The sequence below is a fragment of the Nothobranchius furzeri genome, chromosome 13, assembly GCF_043380555.1.
Source record: "Nothobranchius furzeri strain GRZ-AD chromosome 13, NfurGRZ-RIMD1, whole genome shotgun sequence".
Taxonomy (NCBI): Eukaryota; Metazoa; Chordata; class Actinopteri; order Cyprinodontiformes; family Nothobranchiidae; genus Nothobranchius; species Nothobranchius furzeri.
In genome coordinates this window covers 45,351,508-45,363,886 of record NC_091753.1, presented here as the reverse complement: position 1 = coordinate 45,363,886, position 12,379 = coordinate 45,351,508, and the positions used below count along the sequence as shown (strand labels likewise).

At 42.6% G+C, this 12,379-nt stretch overlaps 1 protein-coding gene across 3 annotated transcripts in view; it reads left to right on the top strand.

Moving 5' to 3' along the window:
- cntn5 (contactin 5) overlaps nt 1-12,379 on the top strand; it is a 237,278-nt gene that overhangs the window by 219,588 nt on the left and 5,311 nt on the right. For all 3 annotated transcript variants that reach the window (XM_070543557.1, XM_070543555.1, XM_070543556.1), the window contains 4 exons: nt 9,788-10,022; nt 11,361-11,470; nt 11,577-11,763; nt 11,925-12,037. In XM_070543557.1, the coding sequence (XP_070399658.1) occupies nt 9,788-10,022; nt 11,361-11,470; nt 11,577-11,763; nt 11,925-12,037 (645 nt within the window). The remainder of the gene's footprint in view (nt 1-9,787; nt 10,023-11,360; nt 11,471-11,576; nt 11,764-11,924; nt 12,038-12,379) is intronic.

Below are 12,379 nucleotides of genomic sequence, written 5' to 3'. Positions count from 1 at the left end.
TCTAGGTAAAATACAGTAAGATGAATAGTTCTACTTGGTGCGTGCTGGGGACCTGCCGTCCTATTCCCAGAGCCGTCAAACTTGGATCTAATTAAAATGTAGCAAGAAGTCCTCACAGTTCTTCTTCAGAGTCTGGATACACTCTCATTCCATTTTTTGAGTGTATGCATTGAGGGATCTGCCACTGTTTAAAGAGCTGATCTGAGCGCAGGAGGCTGACAACAGCTGGGATCAGACAACTTCTCCTGTTATTAAAATAATTTACAAGTCCCAATGACTCACACGGTGCCAAGCCCCTCTAGGGAGAGAATACTTCTAGGCAGACAGTATTTTACCCAAAAATACTTTGTAGTACTTTTGCATTTACTTGATAAATACATGGATAGAAAATAAGGGTGTAGTTTAGGTAAGATGTGGAGTTTAAGCTCAGGTCTTGTTTAGCAAAAACTAAGAAAAAAGGAGGAATCAATGATACATTTTATAAGTTTCCTTCATAAAAGTTCTAATGTTGAACTATCAACTTTTAAACTGTCTCAGTGCTATAGATGTCTGAGCCCCACTTTCCTTCAGGCAGAAAGCACAAAATGCAGCAGAGCATTAGTTTTATTTTCTGCCACTGCAACACTGTGGCTACATTTTTATTCTCTCTTTTTTTGGGGGGATATTTGGAATCCTGCTGCATGTCCTAGTTGGAGGAGAGGTGCAGTAGATCACGCACCGCTGTGAATTTAGCGGCTCGCTGCAATTATTTGCATTTTGGCAGTATTAGGTCTACTTCCTTAGAGCAGGTCAGCTGGTCAGCACAAATCTGTTTGATTATGTTTTAGTAGTTTTTTTTTTTATTTCTTATCTAATGCATTCATAGCAGCAGTACCAACCTTTAGGAAGTCTTTGCACCCAGTGTCTTAATAAATGGCTGAAAGTTGCACCATATAACTATTTCTGAAACCCTTTTCAGATAGACATTCTGGAATATGTGTGGACAATTCAATCCGGTTTTTAACCAGAACTGTGTTTTCAGACACACCACTTTTGTACCGGAACTTGTCCTTTCGGCTGCCTTCACACAGCAGGGAAAAGATGTCGGGGGGGGGCCTAGTGCGGCGGGCGTACATGCGTCATTTACCCAAACAAAGCCATTCAGTCAAACATGGCAGAAGAGATAGAATTCCTCTCACTGATCGGACTTATGTTAAGCATAATTCTGCGTACACGAAGACGCATAAGGGACCTGGATGATAAAGCTCAATGGTTAAAAGGAATCACGGAAGCGGTGTGAAGCGGTGTGAAGCGCTTCGTCGCACGTCTACGAGACGGTACCGTAGGAGGCGAGCTGCCATGGTTCGCCGCATGCTACAGGAGAGAGCTATCTAGGTGCACACAGCGTCCCCCGGTCCCCTCCTCCTCCCCCTCCTCCCTGTCCGGAACTCGACCTCACCAGTCTGAAGCAGCAACCATGTCCGTAACAAGTCCGGACCTGTTACTAGGGGCTTCGTCCGGTTTAATTACGGAAAACGTTATCCGGATGTTTGTATTCAGACACAAAGGTCTTAGGGACAGAGTCCGGAACATTTCCGTTTTTCATGGCCTGTCTGAAGGGGGCTTGAGTGTGTTTCAAGACATACCGTAAATCCTCTAATACAGGCCCGGGCCTGTATTTGACTCAAGCTCATCAAGCTCCAGGCCTTTATTGGAAGGAGGGCCAGTATTAGAGGCAGGCCTCTATTTCTATTTGAGCAAAATGAACTAATGGTTTGCTGGAGTTTTTGACAATTAAAATTGCGCCCACATTTTCAAAGTTAAACACATTTCTTTTAACAACGGTAGTTTCTGCTTCAGCCATCTACCCCTCCCCCTGCTTCAGCCCTCTCCCCCCTCCCCCTGCGCAGCAGCCCCAAACTCACTGATGCGCCTGCAGCCTCTCGGAGTTTCTGCTGCTTTAAACATTAAAATAATTATTTCATTTTCTGTTCCTCACTTCTGATGACCTTCAATGGTGTCTGTTTGTTGCAACAGCAGGTACAAAAACTAACTTGTTTTTATTTGACTATTTTTCTGTCCTGTCTGTTTATTATCTTCCTGCATCTCCTCTCAATCCTAAAGAAAAACTGCTACCTGGGTTCATATATATTCACCTCATGAGTTACCTTTGAACTGCAGTTCTAAAAGATCTACCGACCGCTAAAACAGCGGAGTGCTCGCTGCTTGGTGGCCGCGTGATCGGTGCGTCACCGGATGACAAGGTGATGCGCCCCGCTCCACAGCCAAACGCATCAGGCGCAAATAAAAGACAGAAAACATCAAAGGAAATGAACCGACATGAACGATCGCGTGTTAAATGTGGCGACACCTGATTGTTACTGTGGCCGTGCTCAGGAGGCAGATCTACCGACCGCAAAAACAGCGGAGTGCTCCGAGCTTGGCGGGCGCATCAGTGATCGGTGCGTCACTGGAGGACAAGCTGATGTGCCCCGCTCCACAGCATGCAGCGAAACACATCAGGCGCAAATAAAAGACAGAAAACATTAAAGGAAATGAACTGTCATGAACGATCGCGTGTTAAATTTGTTTTTGAGGTGGCGACACCTGATTGTTACTGTGGCCGTGCTCAGGAGGCAGATCTACCGACCGCAAAAACAGCGGAGCGCTCCCTGCTTGCCGGCCGCATCAGTGATCTGTGCGTCGGAGGACAAGTTGATGCGCCCCGCTCCACAGCATGCAGCGAAACACATCAGGCGCAAATAAAAGACAGAAAACATTAAAGGAAATGAACTGTCATGAACGATCGCGTGTTAAATTTGTTTTTGAGGTGGCGACACCTGATTGTTACTGTGGCCGTGCTCAGGAGGCAGATCTACCGACCGCAAAAACAGCGGAGCGCTCCCTGCTTGCCGGCCGCATCAGTGATCTGTGCGTCGGAGGACAAGTTGATGCGCCCCGCTCCACAGCAGCGATACACATCAGGTGCAAATAAAAGACAGAAAACATTAAAGGAAATGAACCGACATGAACGATCGCGTGTCGGTACCGACGGTCTGGCACAGCGCGTTGCCCCTCCCCCCAAGCGCAGGAGCTTGTCACCTGCTGATAGCAGGCTGCTGTATTTTCCGAGGGCTGCATCTTGCCGGTCATTATCACGTGACAGCGACTAGTCGACGACAGGCATAAAAAGTCACTATAGTGAAGTTGACTAGTTCATACAACCCCTGCTACTGCTCCCCAGAGTGTTCTGCAGCATAATCAGCACGTTCTCTTTGAACTTGATAGTGTAATGACCTGGCTGGGGTTGTAAGCCAGGTGCATTCTGGGTATTGTGTTATATGTGTTTCCTATCGTTCTGCTAGTTCCTATGTGCTGATTTGCGTGTTGTGTGAGTGTTATGTAAGCCACAGGGAAGATGATGTGTGTTCTGTGGAGCGGGTTGAATTAGCATGGTTAACTGACACCGTGACTCTGTGTGGTAGGAGCGTGATAGAGGATCGTGTCTGTAGTGTTACAAAGCGTTGAAGAAAAAGCCTAATGAAGGTCTATGTGAACCTCTACTGCCTCCTGCTGGTTGATTTGGGGACTATAACCCTGCCGCTGGGACGCTCGTACTTGCTTGTTACCACATTCCACCTGGCCAAAATTGGAGACCCGGCCTTTAATTGAATGCCGACCTCTATTAGAAGATTTACGGTATTTTCTATAACACCCTGGTCAAAGCATTTTTGCAATGCCCACATCAAATGGTCGGATCACATTTGATCCTTATCATGTTGCATTGTCGGTGTGTGAGATAGCTCTGAGAATGTTTGCAGATGCAAACGAAACTGTTAGCAAGGTAAAGAGAAACCTTTCCTGTGTTTTAAAAAAAGAACCAAAAATGGAATTCGAGAGGGATTGTTTTAGCCGAGATCCGACATTTAGTGCTATCCAGAAATTTACATTGACTTGGATTTCTTGTAATTCTGACATTTCAGTTAACAAAAAGAATACATCATTTTTTCTTTGTTTTAAAGAGGAATGATACAACCAAAGTCATCATTCCATTGCCTGCACCCAACAGCTGTAGGTAAAATTACCCAGATGGTGATGCACTAAATTCTAGGAAGTCATAACCTTTTACAGGGAAAAAGGCAAGTGAGATGCACATTATATCCAGGAGAATATCACAAAGGTTGAGGTTGCCTTGTGGGACTCGGGTGTGTGCTTATCATTAGGGCAAAGTGACCTTTTTCCAACTCAAAAGGGATGCATTGTGCATGATGTTCTCCGACTTCCTTCCATTGAGTTTGAACTCTGAGGGTCAATTATCAGGTTGGGGGAGAGAGAAATATCCCATTAAAGGATAAAACATTAAAAGAGGCCGATGGTACAGGAAGTGTTAGGAAAGAGGGCGAAGGAGTTATGATCTGAAGGAAGTGTTCTTGGGAGAGATTAGAAATTCAGACTAGAGAAGATTTTTATTTTAGCAGTACAAAACAGATTTGTGAAAGTTCAGTGACAGATACATAATTTGTACCTGAATGTTTGCTGTACATATTTTCAGCACCTGTGCACATTGTTAAAGCAGCTATTTATTGGTACCTTGTTGTGAGATTTAAGGAGCATTTCTCTAGCTAATCCAAGTTGTGGAGCCATTACCGGCAGTGCAAAACTCCGGTTTTATTATCAGCAACTGTGCAACACTGGCTCAAGATCATAGCTCATTGCATTTTAAACAGGGTTCCAATTTATTCCGTTGGAATTTGTTTAACCATCCAGGATCGTTAAAAAAGAAAGGGCGCAGGGCAACTTGGTCACAATTGCAAACCTGCTGATGAAGCTCAAAGAGGGCCAGCTGCACTGTGTACTACACAAAGCTGCATCAGCGGCACGAGTGATTAAGACGTAGAGAATTTCAGATTCGGTCCCACCAGAGAGGCACAGCGATGATTAACCTTGACTCTTACACTCATTCCCAGTAAATCCAGGGATGTTTATGAATATGTGTTTGTAATCTCCAGCTACAGTGGTTATAGGAAGCATAATAAATCTATACCAAGTTAAGGAGATATTATTGTGTACCATAACCAAGTTGACAGCTTGGCTATGAGCCAGATTTGGGTGAAAGCATGCTCAGAATCCAGATGAGCAAAGATGATCATTTGCAATTGAGATTGGTTGATGGGTATATTAACGAGGGAAGAGCTAACAGATGTGGAGACAACTGACATTTATTCTTGTAGTTATTAAATATGGAACCCAACTGGTTCTAAAATAACCTCCACATCAGGAGAGGTGCACCTCAGTGGCGCATTATGGGGGATAATGTCCCTTCCAGATGGGCTGGTGTTTGCTAGTTCACCGCTTCCTATTTATAACCCGCAAGTGTGATTACCTTGGTGAGGATAACACAATGACAACCTCTATAGAGCCCTGTGTTGAAAGAACGGTCAAGCCACACCAAAAGACTGACTAGTTCTGATTCAAACTCCTTTTTGAGCACAAAAACGTCATAAGGCAAATAATCCAAAGGGCCTTGATTAGTAAATTTGCTTCTTTGTTCTCCTGAAACAACTAATATTACACTAGTCAATCGGGAAAAACGATGTTATGCAGAATTTTTATAGTAAACACATAAGTCATTCTTTTGATTCAGTTACTGTAAAATATCAATATGCTGATCCTCGATTTGTCGTTCTGAGAATTGAAATAATGTTTTGTAGATTTATTATGGAATGACCTTGGAAAATCTTCTGAACTAGCACCTTTTAAGAATGTTATTATTCATTTTCTTATTTTATTAACTAAGTTGTATTCACAGGCCATCAACTTTATCAGCCAAAACCCACAACCTCGGGTGTGTCAGAATCCAGGGGCAGTATTCTTGTGAGGTTTCCATATTAATAATAATGGTTTGGTTATATACTGTATAGCACTTTTCAAGACACCAAAAGCGCTTTCCATTATTTATGGTATGGTATGGATGGTAAGCTACTTTGTAGCCACAGCTGCCCTGGGCGTCTGACAGAGGCGAGGCTGCCATTTTACGCCATCTGCCCCTCTGACCACCACCAACACAGGCAAAACAGGTGAAGTGTCTTGTCATAGGACACAACAGCAGAATACACCTATCAGGAGCTAGAATCTAACCCACAACCCTCCGATCATGAGGCAACCCGCTCTACCTCCTGAGCTACTATAGGTTGAGGCCTTCCTCAACCGCTGAAACCGGAAGTGAGCGGTTGCAAATTTGGACATCTAGGCCGTTTCTCGGTACCCAATGATGCTACTATGTTCTTGGTTAGTACACCAGAAAGTATGTCCCACCAGGTATGGTAGGACAAGGACGGTATTTGGAACAGAACTGTACTGTTGTGTCATGCCAACAAGCGCCGCTTGATTCTACAGTTTGAGGATAACCTGATGTAAAATAAATGTATAGTTAGTCCTTTAAATAACAAAATAACAATAAATACTTATTATTTGTATGGTAAATAACCAGCATTTCCCATGATTAAATGAAAAAAAAAGTTTATTTTTCCATCAAAGCAGAGTTATTTAAGGCAATGCTGCTTTAATTTTGATAGTGGACTAGCAAATTAGCATGTCAAGGGGTTGTGAAGAGTCTGAAACAATAAATAAAAATACAGACAGCAAATTTTACAGATTACACAGAACTATATACAATAACAGACAACTTTATATTTCTTTGTGTTTTTCTGATATGAAACACTATAGTTATGAGTTTTCTCCTCTTCGGAGTATAACGGTTTGCAACACAATGCATAATGGGATACTTTGCTGTCCCAAGCACGCAGAAGGATGCATTGATGCATCGTTGATACAGTGGGCGGAGCAAGAACACATCTAGGAACTTTGAGCAAACTTGCCATGATGCGTTAGGATTGTAAAAGTATTTGGGCAATCGTTGGCGATGTTTTACAAGGACATTTCATTTCATTTGTTAATTTTTTTTCTCACTCAGTAATTTCATTCATCATTATTCACAATACAATCAACGAGTACAATCTTCCAAGTGAAAAAAGGGGGAGGATGAAGAAGTCTTATATGACCTACCCCCTCCAATGGCCTTAAGCCTGGTTTATGCTTCTCCGTCAGCTCCGCAAGGGACAGACACGCACAGATTGACGGAAGCGTTTTGCCCTCATACCTCTCCGTCTCCTGGAGAGTGTTGCAAAGCAATTGCCCGGCAGGACCACAGAGGACGTAGCGCTGTTCTGTGGTATCCTGTCATGTATCGGTCCAAGATAGTGTGTTTATATTGTGTTTTTTGTGTATATAAGAGACTTTTAACACGGTCGTATTTGTCTCTCATTCTCCCACCGCTTCATGCGCTCCCCACCTCTAAACCCACATTTCCTGTCATTTCCGTCCACAAATAAAACACTTGCTGCGCATCTTTTCACTCCTCCAGTCACGGGAGAATTAAACGTTCATATTTTTAGAGTTTTTTCGCGAGGCATTCTTCAAGCTTCTCCGTGTCTGCTGCTAGTTATCCTCGGCTCTCTTTGCAATGGCGGCGCTGTAAACAACAGCGGCGTCCTGACCAATCACAAGCTTGCGTAATCTGTCTCATTCGACGGATGTTTAAAAAAGTGGGCTCGACTCCATACGTACTTGCGTGCCTGCCGGAGCCCTACGCAAGGACGGATAATGGCGTTGCGTGTCTCCTCACTGACGCAGATGGAGAAGCATAAATCAGGCTTCATACACAAACCAAGCATACATCTTTATTGTCTTTGCAAATGATATCACAATCAAAACTCGTCAGTATCCTTCTTCATTATTTACTTATCAAATCATAGGATGTTATCATGTTTGTTTTTATAAAGTTTCCTAAATTCTGTGACTAAATGACTTTTTTTTCAAGTCATCATCCACGAGTACACGGGTGGGGCCTATTGAGGACCATGCACTAGACCCATCCTCAAAAATCGAGAAATTGGGGACCTAATTGAGGATGCAGGGGTTTGTTTTGTATCCTTCAAATTCGGACAGCCTCTTTATTGGGCAGGATGCAGCCCCTGGATTCAGACACACCCCTCACTGCCTTCAACGCTTCTTTAGGCTACTATACTTGATAATCTCACTTAAACATTGTAAAACTCCCAAGGTGATCAAAGTTTACTTTATGTGAACGAGGATAGAACAATGCTATGTGCTTAGCACAGTGGTTTTCTAGCTGAAGGGTAAATTGCAAACACAGTCCTTGGTTGTGTTTTTATTTGGTATTCATTGCCACAGTTTGTACCTGCCTTAAAAATGATTAAGGCTAAAACATGTTAGGTTCATCCTTTCTGAGGAACACTTCATCCTTTTACCAATGCTTTAACATCATGCCTACAATAAATGTTCTTCACCAACTCCCCTAAGCGTCTTCCCTGCTTTTCCAGAGGGCTTTGAACTCAGAATAAATATTTCTCAGATTTGTTGTTTTGAAAAAGAAACAATCCTCTTTTTTTCTCCGACCATTTTTGGTGCTCAAGAACTAGTTTAAAGTGAAGAGCTACACTTAGATGCAGAAGCCTCCTGTTGGCATATGGCTTTTTAAATTGTTTTTGCTTTGCCCCGCTTGTTCTTGTTTCGACTAAATGCCTTTTGAAATAAATCAGGACTCTGTCAGTGATCAATGAAGATGGATATTAAAAGAGACGGGGCAGGAATGTTAGCCCTTGTTGGCAGTCTAGGCATGTGAGTGCATGGCAGTTCTGCCTTTCCAATCATCTACGGAGAGTTGTCAGAGCCTAGACTGCCATGGTGGGCAAGGTTATTAGGCAGGATGAATGACTAAACAGTCTCCCAGCTTCATTCAGACGTCTCATTAGAGCCGACTGTTTGACTGCTTTTTCTCAAGGAGCCATTGGGAGGACTATTAGTGATGCCCCCGTAGTCACCATCGATGAGCCCAGCAGGTCCAATCATTTTATCCAGCGGTCTTACCTTACATCCCTTCCACCCCGTGTCCTCTCTTATGTGCTGCTATCCTATTCCCCAAAGTGTTTCTGAAATCAGCCCGCTGATTTCTTCCTGCATTTTTAGTAAATAGCAATACTTTCTGGCATCTATTTAAAAGCAATGCCAGCCCAGATAATAACGTTGATGAAAGCTAATTTATTTCTACTGATCATCCTAGTAATGAGGCAGTCAGGGTGATCAGTCTTTGTTGAATCAAATGTGAAGTAGATCTCCATTCAGGCGTGATTCCTCTATAGGCTCTACAGCTAATGTGGGTGATGCCTTCAGGGGACAATGTAACTCAGTAGCTTATGCAAATCAACACATTACAGCGTTAGCAGCAGCCTTGTTGCCAAAAACTGCTGTACAGGTGTTTGTCATTTATGAAATGAAACCAAATATTTAATCCCTGCAGATCATATTTTAATTAGATTCTAGCTCACTTAATAAATTGGCATTTGATTTGATTAAGCACAGGGCAGCTGTGGAAGATGGCTCCCAGTTTCACCACTTCAAGAAAACCGGAGATAATCACAGAAGCCAGCGTAACAAAAACCGGTGTTCGCAAAAATTCTCCTGTCAAACACTGAAAGATAAATAGCTGCATAATGGGCACAAGTGAGCCAAATATGATTTGTTTCCATTACTCAAGGCTGGTTGCATCGTTATTAGCGTTGGCAGGCAGTTACAGTAAATGGTTAGGGAAGTGAAATCTGGTTATAAGGCGTTATCATTGGGGAAAACCAGATGTTTTGTTGTTTTGCTTCTTTTCATTCGAAGGCTTGTCCAGATGACAAAACGTGCAAATGTAGTGATTTCTCCTTATTTTTTTCCATGTTTTCAGCCAGTGTCTGAGGAATTCCAAAATGGCGAGGGCTTTGGGTATATAGTTGCATTTCGTGCCAATGGGACAAGAGGCTGGAAGGAGAAGATGGTGACTTCAGCGGATGCTACCATGTATAAATATAGGGATGAGACTTTTCCTCCCCTTACGCCATTTGAAGTGAAAGTCGGCGTGTACAATAATAAAGGAGACGGGCCTTTCAGCAAAGTTGTCATCATCCATTCTGCAGAAGGGGGTGAGTCAAAGTTCGTAACTGGGTGGATTCAGAACATTCATACATGTTTATCATCTGTTAAAGATAGTTGCGGTCCAGTGAGATACAAGCTGTAGAGCTTTCCCAATTGAGTTCCTAAATAGTTTTAAATTAATTGCAAGACTTTTTTCTCTCCACATTGTTGAGTTTTACAGACTTCTCAAACCCATCTGGAACCCTTCTCAGTTTGTTTTTCGTGAATTACAAAGTGCAAGAAAATTTGACAACTTGAGGGTTTGGCAACCAATCAAATAAAAGCCAGCAACTGTTTAGGACTAATTATTAAACACCTCAAACTGTGAGAACATGTGCTTTCTGTCACTTGGAATCACACCAGAATTTTTAGATTAAACACATTTTTTGAAGTCAAATGCTGAATTTCACATAATTGCAAACAACTTGGAACAACAGTGAATTTGTTGCCAGCTTTTATGTTGAAGTTTAGTCAGAAAGTTTCTTAATTATTTCTCACTTTATTTGCAATTAACCTTAACTGTATTCAGAATTTGACCACCAATCCCTTCCAAAGTTTTCCTGCACTTTTGGCTAACCCTACCTTTCCACGGGACGCAAAAGCATTGGATAACGTCCATGAAGGCTAGTACGCAGTTAATAGCTGTTGTTATATTTGATGGGTACATTTTTACCAGCTAAGAAATGGTGCATTTGTGACGCGTCCCATTGATTCGCTAAATTGACACTTGGAGTCAATTTTTCACCTGATATGTGTCCAGAATGCATCAACCTCTGTAGTCCAGATCGATCCAACCAGGAAGTCAAACATAACAGCAGTGTAAAACATCAGGCAACTTTCAAAGTAAAAGACAGTTTTCCAGGTGCTTAAGTAGTAAAAGATTTTTTGTCATTTCTTGTGACGCCTCCATTCCTGAGGTGAACATAGAAAACAAACCAAGGACCTTTTTGGGTACATGCTGCCATCTTTCTCCTTAATTTTATCCTGTGAACTTCCAAAATCATGCATGATCTTGCAATATTCTGGTGATGTGACTGGTAAGAAGGGAGCTTGCAGGGTAAATACGTTTATTAGGTTGCACACTGCTTACTCATCCAGTGAAAAGGCAGCGTAAGGGTTGGAGAGGCGTTTGAGAGATTTTCCCAGCATGCTTAAGAACTCTGCTAATATTTTTCCAACATGCTCAAAATTCTAGCAGAACAAGGGTACCTTGCATTGTATACCAGAGATTGGAGAAACCTCCCTTGCCAAAACTCCCTTGCAAATATTGTTCACAGATCGTTGCATCCCATTAAGATTTTGGTCACAGTCTTTTCACAATTGTCACATTTGGTTTTGTTTTGCAGAGCCGAGAGAAGCACCATCAGACGTAAAAGCCTACAGCATTTCTTCTTCAGAAATAAGGGTGTCTTGGAAACCACCGAATCCCGGCCCTGGGAGGCCAAGAGCATATGAGGTTTTTATTAAGAGTCTTGCTCTATTTTGCACTAACTTTTGTGTCTTTCTGTGTTTTTGCTGAGGTTTCAGGGTACTTATTTTGCAGTCTTTATTTCTGTTAACAGGTCAGCTACTGGAAGGAATCTGAGCAGGAAGAGTCTGGAAAAAAACAGCAAACAGTAAAAAATGAAACATCCATGGTCCTGACAGGACTGGAGGGAAACAATATCTATCTTATCACGGTGAAAGGCTTCAACAACATCGGCCAGGGTCCCGACAGTGCTCCTATCACAGCCAAGACTAGGAAATCCCGTGAGTGCAGCACTCACACTAATCAAATAATCCTCTTCACAGCGTGCGTGCCACCTGTAAAAATTGCTTTGAAATATCTTCACCAAACATTGAGTAATTCAGCTGGGTGGGTGAAACAGTATTAAAATGTTTGTTTGGATGTGTTGTGAATATCTTCATAGCTCCTGCTCAGCCTCCAAACAACCTGATGTGGATTCAAGAGGGCAACAACATTTCATTAAGCTGGGATCCAGTAAAGGCAAAGGAGAATGAGTCTGATGTCATCGGGTACATGGTAATGTTACTGATTCCGTTTTTTAATACAGAGAGAAAACTTTGTTAAGTGCTGTTGTGTCCTTGGGCAAGACAATTAACCTACATTGCCTGCTGGTGGTGGTCGGAGGGACCGGTGGCGCCTGTGCTCGGCAGCCTCGCCTCTGACAGTGCACCCCAGGGCAGCTGTGGCTACATCGTAGCTCATCACCATCAGTGTGTGAATGTGTGTGTGAATGGATGAATGATACACTGTAGTGTAAAGTGCTTTGGAGTCCTTACTCTGAGAGGTGCTATAAGAGTGTGGGTCATTAATCAATTATGATTTAAAATGATACATGTTGTGCAAAACTCATCTTTTGTT